This window comes from Condylura cristata, unplaced genomic scaffold (assembly GCF_000260355.1).
Source record: "Condylura cristata isolate star-nosed mole 26May11 unplaced genomic scaffold, ConCri1.0 scaffold00038, whole genome shotgun sequence".
Taxonomy (NCBI): domain Eukaryota; kingdom Metazoa; phylum Chordata; class Mammalia; order Eulipotyphla; family Talpidae; genus Condylura; species Condylura cristata.
This window is the reverse complement of record NW_004567139.1, coordinates 791,112-808,555: the sequence shown is the minus strand read 5'-3', so window position 1 is coordinate 808,555 and position 17,444 is coordinate 791,112. Positions and strand designations below refer to the sequence as shown.

The following is a 17,444-nucleotide window of genomic DNA, read 5'->3' as shown; positions in this document are numbered from 1 at the left end:
CGGCTCGGCCCAGCCCGGCCTCGGCGGCGCCACTCGGCCCGCCCGCCCGCCAGTCCCTCAGTCGCGAAGTCGCTCCGTCCGGCCACCGTTCTCTACCTCAGGAACGCTCCGAAAAACAAACCACTGGTCGCGCAGCTCGCCCCCTGGCCTGTCAGTCACCCCAGCGCCCGCCAATCCCAGGCGGTTGTCGGGCCTCCGTACCGCCCCCACTCACTTCACCGGCCAATAACAAGGAGGAAGTCGGCTGCCCCCGCCGCCCCTCCCCACACTCTCACCCCAACACCCTTACTCTCTGACGCCAGCTAATCACCAGCACCACACGATGAACCAATCCCGCCTACTCTCGCAGGATGCCAATGGCTGAAGCCAAGGCGGTTTCCGAAGGCTGTCGACCGCCTGCCAATCATCGAAACAGCTCTCGGTTCACTACGGCGCTAGCCAATCCCGTGGAGGGCTCTGAGCACCCGCCTCCGCGCATCCTCGCGGCCGCCCGCCCTCTCCCCCGGAGGTGTGGATCGTCCCAATCACAGCTTGCGCGCGAGGCTCCACCCCCATTCCCACCTCCTGTCAGTCACCCCAGGCTCCGCCGGCGCGCGGGCTGGCGCCGTTCCCGCCGGCTGCTCCCGGGCTGGTGGGTTCCCCCGGCCTCCGCCCTCCGGCTCTGGGAGGTGCTGTTGAGCCCGAAGGCGTCTCGCCCCTCCCTTGTCCACACGCGCCGGGAAAGTCCCGGCTCCGCGCTCTGCCAGGCGTGTGCCCACCGCTGCCGCCGGGTCCCCATGCTGGGCCGCCGGTACTGACGCTGCGCTTGCCCGGAGGCAGGGCGGCCTCATAGGTGCCCCACTTTTGCTGGGGCTCATACCTCTCGGCCACACCCTCCGGCCGAGGTTCCACCGGCCTGGGAGGTGATGCTGGAATGTGCGTCCTTAAATCTGGGGGTTCCGCCGGCCAGAGTCAAAGCGGTTATGTGGCACAAGGGGTGGGTTGGGGTTGGTGTGGGGGTCTTTCCTCTTTCGTCCAGGTTATAAAAGCATTACAGACTCCTCGCTGACAATGAAAATCCCGCCGCAGTGGTAGTTTTATCTCTTTCCCATCCAGATTTCCCATGTTTGACGAAAAGGGCTTCAAAGACTTGTACAGCGGGCTTACAGTTTATTGTTTTCCCGTGCCACTGAACATTGTTCCAAAACAATTGTGGCTGCCTATTTCAGAACCCTCCAGATCTTCGGATCCCAAGTCCATCACAATTAATATGGGCCCCCTTTCTCTGGTCCCTGTTCCAGTAATAGACGCCAGACAATTCCTCAGATGCCATTTTCAACTGGGAACTAAGCATTGTTTGCCTTGAGTGGCAAATCTCTTTAAGAGTTACTTTAGACTCCCCTTCTTATAGATCACTGTACTCCCCCCCCCCCATTAATATCTAGCCAGGTCCCTTGTCCTGTTATTTTTCTCCAACCAGTTTTTAAATAGCTAAGTTTCCCACTTGATTGAATGCCTACCCAGTTATCGTTCCTTAACTTAACCTTCCTTAACCTCACTTTTCTGGGAAAGGGAGGTTGAGAAAAAGGCCAAGATTAGTATTCATCAATCATTTACTATGTGCCAGGAAAGTCTCCTCATTTAATCTTTCCAGTAACTCGGGTAGGTGGTACTGCTGGCACATAAGTGATGACAGAAGTATGCTACCAGCACAAGGGGCAGAGCCAGGGCTCATTCCAGGTCTGGCATCCAAAGGCCATGTTCTCGCACTAGGTCAGTGTTTTCAACAGGCTTTTCATTACCTTTCAAGGAGAATGTTTTAATTACTTAAGTTCTCCCTAAGGATAAGATTTTGTCAGGTAGAGCTGAGTTTATCTAAGATTCTTGTTATCTCTTAGGAACCAATCTGCGACTCTCCCCCAGTAACACTGGCCTTCTTTGCTACAAAGCGCCATTTCTCAGGCACTGCTCTACCCTAAGATGGTCCCATGGTTAATGTCCTCATCTCATTCTGGTCTCTGCTCCAATGTCAACTCTTGACTTTCTCCCCTCCGTCATTCTGCATCCCCACAAACCACCATATTCTATTTCAGTGTCCCAAATGTTTAGTTGACTTTTCTCAGTGACAAGGAACATCAGCTGTAGGGGCAGTGCTCACCAGCACTTACAATAGTCCTTACACATAGTAATGTAATGCAATTACCTGTAAGTCTTTAGCTGAAAAGTTTTCTGACTTTCTACCTACCTAGCAGCTTTGAGGGCTTCGCTTCCATTGTCTCTTAACCAGCCACCTCAAACTTCACCACACAGCAGTTAACTGTGGTACCGACATCTTACATTCTGCAGGCCCACACCGAACTCATTTCCCTTCGCAGTTTTGTCTATCCACCTTCAGTTCTCCAAGTTAAAGATCTTTGAGCGATCTAACTTGGAGGGTTTTTCTTCACCACCACCTCCCACCACAGCTGATCCTGACCACCTCCAGCCTGTCCACTCCTCTTCCACCAACACCCCTCGTCTGTGCAACAGCCTCCCAACGTGTTCTCATCACAGAACGAGCTTTTTAAAATTCAGCCCTGGTCTGTGATGCTCTGTTTAAAAACTTTATAGTCTTTAGGGTTAGGCAAAGGTGTGACTGCAGCCCAGTAGAGCCTTCAGGACCAGATCATTCCTTCTCTGTCACAAGTTTCCCCATTTCCCACATCCCCCAGCCCCATCGTTTAAATTCTGGGCTCTGGCCACATGGAACTACTGGAAGTTTCTCAGATATGTCCTGGCTTCTCACCTCTTCATGTGCCATTGGCTGTTTCAAACATTCTTGTCCCTTTCTCCCTTCTTCCAGCAAACCCCTAAGCCTAAATATCACTCTCCTGGAAGCCTTTCCAGACAGGTAGCCCCAGATTTGGGTACTAAAACATGTAATAATTTCATTATCGAAGCATTTCTACTCTATTGGGATTAAAAAAAGTATTCCTTTTAATAAGTATTTATGCCTTTAAAAAAGTAAAAAAAAAGTAAAAAAGTAAAAAAAAAAGTAAAAAAAAAAGTAAAGGTGAGCCATTCAAATTGGTAGGCCTTGCATCTTTCACCAGTACATTTTAAAAACAAGTATTTGCTGAGTAAGTGAACCTCGAGTGGGGATGTTAATAACAGAATGTAACTCCCACAGGTCTGCCCTTTATCTTCGGTGTTGTTTCTCCACTCCCCCCACACGAAGCCTCCCAGGTGGGCCAGGCCCTCTCAAGCTGTTCCCCTGGTTTATACAGAGTATGTGTCCCTCCTTAAGCACCAGAGCCCTGCCTGCCTTTGAGTGCACCACCTGCCTTTAATGCTCAGCCCCTCAGAAAATACTGGTGGCATCAGGCAGCCAGTCACACTCCAGCTCAAGAGCACAGGGTCACAGGCACATAAGCTACAATATAAATGAACCAATTAGGGAGTAGCTCAATGAATTTGACATTTCAAAAAACCAACAAGCCTATCATCTCATTTGATGAAATTCCTTTAGTTCAGAGGTAAAGTGGGATATATTCAGATTATCAATTCAACTGTCTTATTTTTTGCTCTGTCAAGGATTAAAGTATACCACGTAAATTTTTACAACCAAGATTTTTCTGTTACTGACATTAACTTCTAATGCAAAAATTACTTTTCATTTCCACTTCTGTAAATTTATCCTAAAGAATATTTTGCAAATAAGCAAAAATAAAAACTCTTCATTGCAGGATCTTTTATAAGACAAGATAATCCAAATATCCATTGATAAGGACTAGTTACATAAATTAAGGCACATTAACCAGCACAACAGAATACTACATAGCTAGTAAAAAGAATGATGCCGATTTCTCCATACTAATATAAAAAAGGTGTGCAAGGTATGCCATGAGTAGAAAATAGGTTAGAGGGCAGAAATGTGATCACATTTTAGTTTTTAAAAATGTTCAAACAGACCTATGAAGTAGGTACTGTAATTCTTACTTTACAGATAAGAAACCTGAGCAGAGGTTGTTATCCATGGCTGCTAGCTATTGTCAGAGTCAGAATTTGTTCTCCAGCAAACTGATTCCAATGAGTACAATAATAAAGAGTATTGTTACGGTATTTGTATCTGGGGAGGTAACATTAGGTGAGACTTGTTTCTCTAAGATTTGTCTTTTTAAAACACAATAGATGTTACCTCTTTTGTCATAGACAAAAGATTCCAGAAAAGAGGAGAATGTAAAAACTGCTCTCCCCACTCATTGCCTTGCATTGAACAGAGAATGTGGTTTCCACCAAGAAGGATACTACATGGCGAGCGCTTCAGCCAGACCTCTTGGCTCTTATCTTTGCTGCACACAGAATACCTCAGAGGCCTCTTGAGATCCAAATAAAAGTCTAGGAGTTAGGCCCTTAGAGTTTGAAAGTTTTATTCATTCCTCTGCTATAAATTTCAGAAAGTAAAAAGAAAGAGAAAGGCACTCAAGTGCACAGCTGAATTCCCGTGGTTGGCTGGAAACAGCCTTTGCTGCTCCTGTCTGATTCAGCTGGGGCCTCGGCAGCAGGGAGGCGGGGACACACCACACCACACATCTTGTGACAGTCAAGGCCATGGACAGAGCTTGTCACAGATGCTCCGTCCCACCAAAAGGATACTCGGAAGTGAGCTCAAGCCATCTTCAAGGCCCTGAATGATTCTGTTGCTAAGACAATGACCAAAGACAAGGCAAAGGCAAGCGACGACAGGATTCAATTCTTTTAAGGTAAGCCTGACTCCTGGCCTTTCGTATGCTGTCTCCCTCGTTGGACAAACACTATGGCTAATTTTCTTAAAAGAAAAAAAGTTCCCCTGATAAAAGATTGCACGATTAAAGACATGATTAGAGACAATAAAACGCCATTTCAAGACCATCCAGAGAACCAGTTTTGATATTCTGATACACTTCCTCCTAGTCCCTTTATAAAATTCACACGTCTATCTAGATAGGATGGGTGTATGGGTGTGTGTTTGTGTGTGTGTGCGTATCTCTATACACACGTATATATATTTGTGACATATATTTCAAAATTTGAACAATAGTAAATAGTTTTGCATCTTTGTTTTCCACTAAACATATTGAAAATATTTTCTGACATAAAATTTGAAAAATAATTTTTAGTGGCAGAATAACTCATACACTCTCTAAGTAACTACTCAGTTAAAAAGTAATTTAGCTATTTAACCTAGGAGCTCAAGGTCTCCTTACCACAGGAGGTAAAGTAGCCCCAAGGAAGGTTTCATTAGCTGCAGGAAAGACTGCAGGACACCACTAGGGGTCAGGACAGAGCCGGCTAGTAGGCCTTGATTAAGAAAACTGGTTCTGTTTGAGTCAGTCCTACCAGATGAGAGGACACTCACCTAAGGAGTCAAGTTCCCTACCAGAGTGGGCTCCCCTACTACAGATGTCTCGGTCAGGAATCTTCCAGATTCATTTATCTAAACATTTACAAAACATACCCAGCCTGTCAATACAAGGTTACTAGCTGTGTTCTTACCTGCTTGCTATGAGGTAACGTGTGCACAAAATTCTTGGCCTATTTTAAAGATCTGTTGTAAAAATCAAGTAAACAACATATGAAAGTATCTTATAAATTATGAAGAAGCATTTAATTTTAAGTTACGTGTGTTCATGATGTGCCGCTCAGATGTTCACGCCTATAAAAACCGAAAACCCAGGAAGTCAACGATTATGGAATGAGGTATGTACATATATGACATGTGCTTTGGCATAATCATGGGTTATTTCATTGGTTTTCTTCCCCCTAGTCTTTGCTCTCCAGCCGTTGAAATCACTGTAGAATAATGTTTTTTCTAGTTAATCATTTATAGCCAATTTAACTTTAGTTCTTTTTCATTCTCATTTGTGAGATTCCTTCAGGAAAATTGCTTAAGCTCAGAATTGGCTTAAATAACTTAAGTAGGACATTAACCGAGTCAAAAAGTCTCTCCAGGCTCAACAAGCTTGAGGGCTCCAGCCCAGGTGGCCGGCACCCCTGGCCTCTCTAAATCCAGAAGTGACAGAAGGCACTAAAGGTCACCCTCTCTAGGCGCCTGCAAGGCTTCTGATTCATCCCTCCTCCTGCTCTCGGCTCTTCTCCAGTCCCCAGGGACTCCTTTTAGCAAGAGGAATGAAAAGGTGCTCTGGTTAGGTGTTCTGGGGCCAGGCAGCTTTTGAAACCAGCCTTTGTAGGGCCCGTTCTGAGAACAGCCTAATCTACCCACCGGTCTGCCTGATCCATCTCAGAATGCACAGACCAACCTCAGGGCCTGAGAAAAGCAGGGCGTCCATTATCACTGGCACAGGGTTTCCTATTGCGCTAGGGCCATACCCTGGCAGGAAGACACAGGCATCACATGAAGAGAACAAGGACACACACAGTCACGTGGCCCTGGCACAGCATCAGTAATGCACAGCCCTGGGTCTGTCCTCTGGGTACCGGGTCTTGGGGCATAGCACTGATCGAACAGCTTGTGGTCTTGAGAAGTGGTGTTTCTGGTACATGGCAGGTGTTAAATAAATATCAGTTGCATAAATGATGACACATTTTGACACATCATCACATCACATAATGCCTGGAGAGAATTACACTTCTATGGTCAATGAAAAAATAAACATCAAGCCTAGGACCGTACTGGTCATAGCCTATAAATATGAGAGGAAGTCAAGAGGGTCCCAACAGCTGGAAAGGAACCCAGAAAAATCAAGAGCCAAACAAGAGCAGTGCAGCAACCCAGATCAATCTGTCATTTAAGAGGAGTTTCTGGAAATGGGCCCCAGGGCACCAATCATTCCACAAGGGCCAACTTCCTGAGTTCAGAGTTGACAGAAAGGCCCCAGAGGTGTGAGGATGCCTGGTCTCACGCCTCCTAACTTGCTAGGCCACCCATCTGCCTCAGTGTCAGTGCCCTGTCGAAGGCTGCATTCCAGATGTGCTGCCCCTTGCGTAGGAAGGGGCCCAGGGGCAGAATGGCCTGGTTACTCGATGTTGTCATAGACCTGGATCACGTCCTCATGGTTGCTGAGAGCCTGGATGAGATGGGAGGCCAGTTCCAAGTCGGCGTCAGCGAGCTGGACCTTTGTGTTGGGGATGAACTCTAGTGTACTGGACACAGAACACAAGCCCAGGGAGTCCAGCTTCTTCCTTACTTGATGCAGTGAAGACACATCACAAATAAACTAGGGAGAAAGCAAAGTCAGGAATTGAGAAGCCTGGAGGGAACAAGACAAAGCCAGATAGAACTCTATGAAGTCCTGAATGGAACAATGACCAGGTATCCTGGAGCTGAAGCTCCTCACTGACACAGGTCGTATTCCTGCTCTGCGTAGTCCTCAGCAGAGCAAGCTCTGTCCAGTATTCACTTCCTAAATGTTTGTGCAATGGGTGTCGTCTTTAAGTCTCCCAGGCCTTTGAGCATGGTAGCAAGGGGCACAGGGAAGAAGCAGCCATGGGGTGTCTTAACCGGCCTACCAAGGCCCTCTGTGAAGTCCACCGAACACCAAAATGGCACTCACTTTAAAAATGTTATTTTCCTCTTCATCCTCAGTTTCCTTGACATCCTCAGCTCCTGCTTCGATCGCCAGCTCCAGGGCACGCTCCAGGTTGACAGCTTGCTTCTCTCTGTCCTCCGCTCCAACCACAACCACTCCCTTTTTGTCAAAGGAGTGGCGTGCTCCTTCAGCCATCATTCCACTGACAGGAAAAGAAATGGCTAGAGTGGAAGATTAGACCTTCTGCCTCCACATGACACCGCCTAACAGTCTCTCTTCTACCCTGCCTGTGAAATACACACAGACGCAAAACCGTGTTCCTCCTGAAGGAGAAGGTGCAGCTACCCCTGGGCAAGGGCATCATCCAAGCACACCCCACCCTGCTTTCTGGGGTGTTGGAGGCTGCAGAGACTGTGCTCATCACTTCCAGTGCCACTAAGTGTCCAGTCCTGGGGGTGCAGTCTAAGACATAGGCATTAGAGGGCCACCGTTGGGATAACAGGACAAAGAGCCCCTTCTACACCTGATGGACAAATCTTTTGGATCTGGCCTGTACGGAACACATTAAAGGGGATTAACTGATCCCATTCATTAAATCATTTGGTTAAGCTGTGCATAAATCTTGAGACAGTACGTACTTTCCTGGCACCCAAAGGCTCAGTCCCCCCCAATTCTGCCAGACACACACCTACCCATTCTTGTTCAGGATGTGTCTGATGTCCGAATGGCACTTGGAGCCACTGTTAGATAAGGCCTCAATGAGCAGAGACGCACCGCCAGGGCCTCGACCCTCATAGAGCAAATAAACGCCCTTGGTTTTCTGCAACAAATAACACGAGTTCATGTTCCTATTTCCCAATTCCCTCCCGCAGGCCAGCCTAGAATGGCAAGTACCACAAATCTGACTTCATAGGTGGGCTCTCTGGTCTTTATTTTTGTCCCAGCCTGGAGAGGAGAGTGATTAGAACTAATCGAGGTCAGCAGAAGTCCTACCCTTATTAGAAGGTGGTCTGCTGCTCTGACCCGTGAACATCAATCAGCCATCCCCAGCTGTTTTCCTCCCCTCCCAACCGAATCTCACATCTTCCAGACACCTTCCATGAGGCACCCTCCTCTGAGTCCCAGCCAGCATGAAATCCACCCACGATGTCTCAGAGCTCCCCCACTCCTGAGCTGCTGAGTACAGTAAGTCCTCAAGGTCCTCAGTGTTAGAAACTGCAATTTTGAGCAAAATGACATATAATGAAAACAGATCCTAGAGCATGTCTTTGGCTCGGCGTTGGCAGGGATTTTGTTTTTCCCATCTAGACATTCTATAAAATGTTTTTCCGAGGAACTGTTGTACTGCTTGGGAAATCACAGACCTGTGCCTAAGAACCACTGAAAGTAACATGACCTCAAGAGCTGAAATAATCAGACAAACCCTAATGACCATCCAATCTGGACTCACAAACCACTTCAACCACATGGCCTGCCCCTGGGACAGGCCTGCCCACTGCCCCCCCAGGGGCATCACTGATGACTTCCTTCCTTCCTTTCACAAAGGAAACAGAGGCCCACCAGCGGGGGGCAAAATCCTCAACTTTATCTGCACTGCATCTAAAGGACCACCAGCTGGGGCAAAACCCTCGAGCTGACTACAGCCCTACAGCTACTTAAAAGAGCACAGGTTTACCTTATCTGCCCACCTGTACAGAAAGGCAGCAGGTACAGTGGCTAGAGCACTGGTTTTGGGTTCTGATCGTCTGTTTTCAAGTCGGTTATTTCTGCATGACTTGGTCAAGTTGTCCAGTCTTTCTGTGCCTCGGTCTCCACTTAAGGTGGTTTTGAGAACTGAGTGAGACAATGCATCCAGAGTTCTTATGAGCATGTCTGGCCTGGCATAAGCACTCAATAACTAGTGCCTATTAAGATCATTATCACTTCCTCAGGTCCTTCCTGCTTGTCCCAGAGAAAGAGGTATTCCCTTCACCTGGGGTTCAAGACTTGGCCTCTCCAGCTCTACCCCTGCCATCATCACTATCTACTATACCTTCTCTCTACTGGCTTTTCTCCTTCAGGGCAAAAACATATGAAAAACAAAGGCAGATCCTTCCTCAATGTAACAGCAAGGCTCTCCTCATACAGTGCCCCTTCTTTCTACCTCATCTCAGAAGTGAGCCAAGAAACCCTAAGCTGTATAGTTCACTACACGGTCTATCCACCCGATTCCTGATGGCCAAGGGCAGGAAGTCACCAGAAGGCTCTGGGTTGAGGGTGTCAACCACATTGCTACACTTCTCTGATAACTTAAGGAGTGTGTGGTAGCCTTGCAGACATGGGTCAGTAAGCATGTCAAACATGGACACACCTCCATTTTCAGTGATGCCTCAATCGTTGACTTGGGCATGTGCTTGCTGCGACACACCTCTAAGATGTTAGCCAGATTGCTGTTGAGCTCAGGGTTGGGGCCTCCTTCTGAGATAGAGAGAAAAGTGTGAGTAAAGACATGTCTTACAGCATGGGGGAAAAAGCAGGTCTCCACTCCCAACCGCAGCATCAAAAATGTGGCAAGTCACTACTTAACACTGCATGACTGAGAGCACATTATCCAGTGTCTGAGTGGGATAAGGAAGAATATTTGGGGAAAGACATTCTAATTTGCTGTCTTTAAGGATGGACCTCTTTCTGCTAGGTTTCAGCAACCATCGCTTTTATCAGAAGACAAGATAAGGGATATAGATGGTACCAGTATCTCCTGGGTTTATTAACACCCCTTGCTCTGACTCCACTATTTTATGCATAATTGTCAAAAAGCTCATAGGACATTGTAATTAGGCTGTCTCTGAAAGTAGGGAGATAATCTCATTGTTTCTGTAGTACCATAACAAACACTCGGTATTGTTGGGCAAACTCAGTATCAAGAATTTAGAAGAAAAGGGAGCAAAGAGAAGCAGCAGTTATGAATTCTAGAATGCGCCAAAACAACCTCAACGTGAGCACTATTCCTCAAAAGCATATTTTATAGACAAGGAAACTGAAACTCAGCAAGGTTAAGTCACTTGATCAAGGTATTGCAGCTAGTAACAAAAGCCAAGTCTTTTTGACTCAAAAGCCCACACTTTCTACATGATTTTCTCCATTTCTACAGTCTGATACTAAATGCAAAAAGTCAGTAAATAAGTAAATCCTTTTTATGGTGGCTACACTGTTGGGAGTGACCAAATGCGGAGATTTACTGAGGGACCGGGTAAGGGCAGTAATAAATCAGGCCTTGCATCCAAAGGTGATAAGGCGGTAATAAATTGGGGTCTTGCATCCAATTAACGGGGTCTTGCATGGGAGATGGGACTAGATGAAGGTGATAACGAACTGGGCCATACATCAAGGGACGTAGCGATTAATCACCTCTTTGGAATTCAAGTTTTAAACCTATATAAGAGACCCTTCCCCCCTAGGAGGGTGGCAGTAGCTGCGGACCCTATTCTTGGGCTCTGTCTCAGCTGCTGTCCGAGAGCAATAAATTGTTTGCTCAGCCTCTCTGCCTTTCGTCTGTCTTTTCTGCGGCCGGTCAAAACATATACAACTGAGAGAAAACAAGGGGGCAAACCTACTTTCCAACATAATGAGTCTCAGGAAAGAAACCATGATGAAGCAAAAGGAGGCCCTGGGCAAGTAGCAGCTTTACTTAATGCCTCTGTTCCGGACTAGGGTGAAGTTACTTTTATCTAAGAGCAGCTCCCTGACAAGCTGGGTAGACATTCAGCATCTGGGAAAGTGAGTAGGGTTAGCCAGAGCCGCTAGGCGTTTTAAGCGTTTACGAAGTGGGCGACGGTGGGGATTGGGGAATGAAAACGAAATGAACGGACTAGGACTGGGGTGAGCCCTGACTCAACCACGCCAGGCAAACGAGGCCTTGGGCACAGAAACGGCGGCAGCGATTAGCGGAGGGTGGCCTTCAAATTCTTACCTTTAACTGCTAGGCGGATGCTCAAACAAAGCTTGGAGAAGATGCGACTCCTTTCAGCATCCTTGGGACCCTTGACGTGCCGCACTTTTGACCACTTGTTGTGCCCAGCGGGGACCGCCACGGTGAGATGCAGCGTCCGGCCCCAGAGTTCTGACTGGGAAGGCAGATGGACAGGCCGCAGAGTCACCCGGGCCCCGAGGCCGCGCGCCCGAAAGCATGTGGCAGCGGCTCGGCTCAAGCTTATAGCAGCCCAAGACGCCATCGGCTTCGGCTCAGTCCAAGGTCAAGTGCAGCACCAAGGGCACCCTTTCCCGTTCGCCGCCACTACAAGCAAGTCCGAAGCCTGTGGTCGCTTCCACCAGAAGAGGGAGACCCAAAGTCTCCGGCCCAGACCCCCAGCTACCCAAACGCTAAATACCCCGCATCGTTCTGGCTGCAGCGGGAACCGGACCCTAATTGAAAAAGCACACTTCCTTCTTCCGGTCCGTTCCAAAAACGTATCCCCGCTGCCCGCAAAACCCGTTCCGCCGCCTCATAGTACACCCTGTGCTCTTGCAGGCGCCAGGAGCAGGCAGAGATGAAGTGGGGTGACACAGCTCTCTCCCGCCTGATTCCCTGGGGAGCAGTGGACTTTATTTTCCACAGTGATCTAATAGTTATGAAGCTGATTTTCCTTCCGAATTGCTCTCCAACTTTGAGCAGGTCCAGAATGTTTTGCAATAAAATCTTCGTTTAGCAAGTAAAGAATTGGTCACCAAGACATGTGATTTGCCCTGTAATTCCATGTGACTGAACCTCCTTATCTGCAAATAAGAATGCTCCTACTTGAGTTCCATAGGAAGGTTGGAAACACAAAAGCCCTTGCAGCTTTAAAGTAACCACTTCCATAAATTGCAGTAATCATACTGATTGAGAGCTCAGGGAGAGGGAGGATGACCAGAAGAGACTTTGGAGGCATGTTTCCTTCTCCATTTTCCCAACGAGAAAAAGGAGGCCATTAAGAGTAAAGACATAAAGTGGCATCTGCTGAAACTTTCCAGGGGCTTCCCATACTGGTGAAATTAAGTCCAAAGGACTTGGTGCATTGAGTATGAATTTGTAAGCCCGTGGCCTTTCTAACTAGAGTGGATGGGTTCAAACTCTACTTGTTCCACTAACGAGTGTAACCTTGAGCAAATTTCTTTACTTTCCTGCATTTCAGTTTCCTTACCTGTAGAAGGGCCTTGTAAAGATTAAATGGGATAATGGATGTAGACATGCGCATAGATTTTGTATCACTTCTTTGCTTCTCTGCTAGGAATGTCCTTTACTGTCTCCTGGTAAGTTTTGTTTTTTTTTTTTATCACACTTCAAGATCCAATTCAGCTATTAGCTCTTCAGTGAAGCCTTCTTAAGAGTTCTCATTTGAATGTTTAGTGGTTACAGTTCACTTTTTAAAATATTTATACATACAAAACTGGGTTACAGGACAGAGGTGTGTGTGTGGGGGGGGGAGAAGAGGTGGTGATGGTGGTGAAAAGATTCACCAGAGACAGAGTGGGGAGCAGAACAGGCAGATTGATTTAAGTACACTGCTGAGGGGAGCAGTGGGCAGGCTGGGAGAAATCTGCTATGCCATGTGGGTCAGCTCCCTGGCTGGAGATCGCACTCATGTTGCAGTGGCTATGGATAGCTTTACAGTGCTGTGCCTTACCCACCCCCACTGTGCCAGCAGGGAGGGCCAACAGTTCACTTTTTAAGTTGTTTGTGATCAACATACTTAATGATGGGTTTAGCACTCTCCTTACTCTTTGTATAGCAACCACAGGTTGCTTCTACTACTACTTACCCCAGTTCCTGTATTAAGTACAGGTCAAATCTTGTGTCTTGACAAGTCCGTGTTCCACCTCACTTCACCTGGTCAGTTTTGTTCAAGATTCAGCTCAGGTATCATTTCCCACCATCGGAAAACATCTCCAAATTCTCCAGTTGGGCTTAGAGACTGCACTCTGTGTTCACAAAATTCTTCATGCATGTACTTGACACTTACCTTTTTAATATCAAAATATTGTTTCTCTGCACCATACTAAATTTTCTGAGCGCAGGGCGGTACTCCTGCATCCAGCAGTTTTTAAAAAACAACCTTTTAAACAACCGCTTTATTGCATAATTGACCAATTTAAAGTGTACAGTGGTTTTTAGTACAGTCACAGGTCTGTGGAAATATCACCACAATCTATTTCACATCTTAACCACTCCCCAAAGAAACCCCACCCCATTAGCAGACATTTCCCTTGAACCTCCCCAGTTTTCCTTAAAACTACATTAAGAGGCCCTCCCTGGGTGGCTCAGTGGGTTAAAGTACAGCACTGAGAAGCTAAAGCCACTTCAGCATGAGTTCAATCCCAGCCTGCCCCGGAGGTGACCACATGGTGCGGCAGACCTCTCCTGGCCCGCCCGCTGCTCCCCTCAGCAGTGTACTTCGTCCATCTGCCTGTTCTGCTCCCCACTCTGTTTTTTCTGGTGAAGCCTCTCGCCGCCCCTGAACCTCTGGCCTGTACCCCAGTTCTGTATGCACAAATAAAGTAAATCTTTAAAAAAAAAAAAAAACTACATTAAGATAGGGCCCTCCAGCCCTCCCTGGTGGTGCAGAGGGTTAAAGCACAGCACCAAGAAGCTAAAAAGCCACTTCCACATGAGTTCAATTCCCACCTGCCCCGGAGGGGACCACATGGCATGGCAGACCTCCCTTGACCCGCCTGCTGCTTCCCTCAGCAGTGGACTTCATCGGTCTGCCTGTTCTGCTCCCCACTTTGTCTCTGGTGAAGCCTCTCGCCGCCCCTAAGCTTCTGGCCTGCACCCCAGTTCTGTATGCACAAAATAAATCAATCTTAAAAAAAAAAAAAAAGATAGGGCCCTCCCTGGTGGTGTAGCAGGTTAAAACATAGCGCTAAGAAGCTAAAGCCACTTCAGCATGAGTTCAATCCCCGCACCGGAGGTGACCCACATGGCGTGGCAGACCCCACCCCACCCCCTGCTCCCCTCAGCAGTGTACATCATCAGTCAGCCTGTTCTGCTCCCCAATCTGTCTCTGGTGAATTCTCACACGTCTCCTACATCTCTGGCCTGTACCCCAGTTCTGTATGCATAAATAGATTTAAAAAAAAAACTACATTAAGATAAACATGGAACATTGTGTTCAGAAACTCCTGCTCCAAGGTTCTACATCTGGGCTGGAAATCAAGGCTACATCTGTCATGTAACTTAGGTTCTCCAAGTAGACTGACTCTAAGGCTTCACTCCTACATCATTTCAAACAGCAAATTTTTAACATTCTCATTTTAGGGAATCAAGATTCTCGATGCATTAAAATATATGAAGTCACTCAGAGAAGGGAACTGTTATGGTAGTTTAAGTCACAATGTTTGCTTGGGAAGGGGAGGTTTCTTGTTAACTTTGCTGTTTTATCCACGTCATCTTGGTGAATGGCAGGGCAGATCTTAACTTTCTTGGTCTGAACTAGTATTTACTTTCTCAAAAAAAAATTCCCAAGGTTAATCTCTGAAGACATGGTTGTAAGCATCACGAAGAATATTAACAATGAGTCTTGTTTGCTGAAGACTGGGTGAAGGCATTGTTCCGTGAGATCCTAACATGGGAACTAGCAGTTCTTCAAGAATGTAGCGCTGGCTATTATTCCAGGACTTGACTTTGATACTGGGGCGTGCTGGTACTCCGTTGTCTTCTTGGGGATAAGGAAGAGTACACTTTTTGACATCCTGAAGTTAGGTTGAAATCATGGCAGGTATAGGCAGAGGCAAGTAAGCCACTTCCAGGTTTACCTTGAAAAATACAACCTCTCCCACCCCTCCTCCAAAGTGACCTTGGAGGCCACATATTCTGGAAGATGTAGCTACAAATGGAGAGTCCTTGATGGACTTCATGTAAGCAAAAAACACAAAAACTAAAAACAAAACCTCTGCTGAATCTGAAGTTTAGCCCAGATTACTGAGGTAAGTCTATAACTCTCAGCTTTCTCCTTAAAAACTAAAGAGCAGAGGGCCCTCCCTGGTGGTGCAACAGAAGCCATTGCAACGTAAACCACAGCACTGCAAGCTAATTGCAGCCACTTCAGTGCAAGTTTGATCCCCAGCCCCAGAGGTGACCCACATGGCACGGCTGACCTCTCCTAACCTGCCCACTGCTCCCCTCAGCAGTGTACATCGTTGATCTACCTGTTCTGCTCCCCACTCTGTGGTGAAGCCTCTCACCCCACCTGTACCCAGTTCTGTATGCATAAATAATTATTTTGCCTTCTCTTGCCTTAAATTGGCCAAATAAGAACAAAAATTGCAAAGATAAATGGGGGGAATATTTCATCCTGGACTCACAGCAGTCCAGTTAGGATGGAAATTCTTCCATCTACCGTACCAGAGCACTGGCTTAGGAAACTGGCTTGGACTTGAAGTTACAGTCATCAGAGCCTGATATTCAAACCATCTGGGAGTTACTTCTTTCTCATCCTTCACAACCAAAAGATTACTGAGTCCTGATCGTCTCATCTCTTAAAACTGTCCCATTGTGCCTGTTATCTCCTTCCCTGCTACCCCTGCTTTATCTTCTTGACTATTATAAATGATAAATGATAAATAAAAACATTTACAAATAAATGATCTCATCCACTCAGCGGCATTTTTTTCATTGCCTCCTAAAACACAGCCCTGAGCATGACTTATATGTAAAATTTCCTGAGGCTCACAAAGGAATAAGGTCTGTCTGCAAAGCCCAAGACAGCCTGATCTGGCTCCTGTTTACCTCTTCGGTCTCATTCCCCACCATTCTCCATATAAAACTCCACATCAACCTGCAATGCTGAATTATGGCCATATTCTTTCTGACCTCTAGAGATTCACACATGAATATTCTTGATGGCTTTTCTGTAAGAACTCTTATTCAACCTTCAAAACCCAGTTCAAACATTCTTCACTGTGAAGTTTTCCCTGCCCCCTCTGACTCCCACCCAGACAGAACTGATCACCTCCTCCTCGGGGCCCCTGGGAAGCCTGAACAAACCTATTATTCCCAACACTGCCAGTGTGCCTGTTTGGTAGACCGTGAACAACTAGAGGGTGAGGGCTCCTGGCACAGAGCAGGAGCTCTGCTTTGCTAAGGGCCATGGTCAGGCTGTCAGTAGTGTGGTGGGCTGAGGCAGAGTCTAATCCCCAGCCAGTGTCTCTGGAACAAAGCTATCATGGAAGAGCAGGAGGAACTGAATTCATCACAAGAAATTCAGTCAACCTCTACGTGTTTATGTTTTATTACAAAGTATGGTGGGCAGAAAATACGATACTTCTTATACAGGAGGCTGAAACAGAAGGAAAGGGTAAAAATCAGGTTTAATATATCTTGGGAAACAAGAAATAAAGTCATAACTAGAACACTCCACTTGCAGGTGCCTCAGACGTCACCATCAGTGGAGAGTAACCATAACCATGAGTTGTGGTTTCACAGCAGTGTGAAAACTGTATTACAAGCCCTGCGTACAGTCGGTCCTGTGAAAATATTATTTCAAAAAGAAAGTGGTTACAGTACAGTTCTCCAAGGGGCAGCTTCCTCTCCACCTGACCTTAGGACACCCCAAAATCTATAGTACTGAGGAAAGTTTCAATATATAATGAGAAAGTAAGTTCAGACACACTAGACTAAAGGAGACAGAAGTTGATTGGCTAGAGCTTAGCATTTCAGAGAACAAGAAATTTCCGTCTTCTACATAAAGGTTTGTACAATCATGCTACAAATTCACACTCGGGGGATTGGGGTGGAAAGTCCCTGGCAAGGGAGCAGGAGTGGAAAGTCTTAAAATACACAGGAACCAAAGCCAACGATTCTTACTTGACCAACCCCGTCAAAGCTTCGGCTCAGCAAGTTCCGTGCCACGCTGCTTGTGCCACAGTTAAGTCAAGGTGTGATAGTCCTTTCAGGGTGTAGGGTCACCGATACAGTCCTTTCAGGGTGTAGGGTCACCGATA

The 17,444-nt window shown here is 46.8% G+C and overlaps 1 protein-coding gene across 1 annotated transcript; it reads right to left on the bottom strand.

Annotated features, from left to right (window-relative positions):
* Window positions 1-3,060: 3,060 nt before the first annotated feature.
* On the bottom strand, window positions 3,061-11,875 carry LOC101623592 (translational activator of cytochrome c oxidase 1). The gene is made up of 5 exons (XM_004693425.2): window positions 11,437-11,875; window positions 9,838-9,944; window positions 8,180-8,307; window positions 7,512-7,689; window positions 3,061-7,175 (listed from the first exon to the last, which is right to left on the bottom strand). Exons 1-5 carry the CDS (start codon window positions 11,696-11,698, stop codon window positions 6,975-6,977), a joined length of 876 nt encoding a protein of 291 aa, XP_004693482.1. The 5' UTR covers window positions 11,699-11,875; the 3' UTR covers window positions 3,061-6,974.
* Window positions 11,876-17,444: the final 5,569 nt, after the last annotated feature.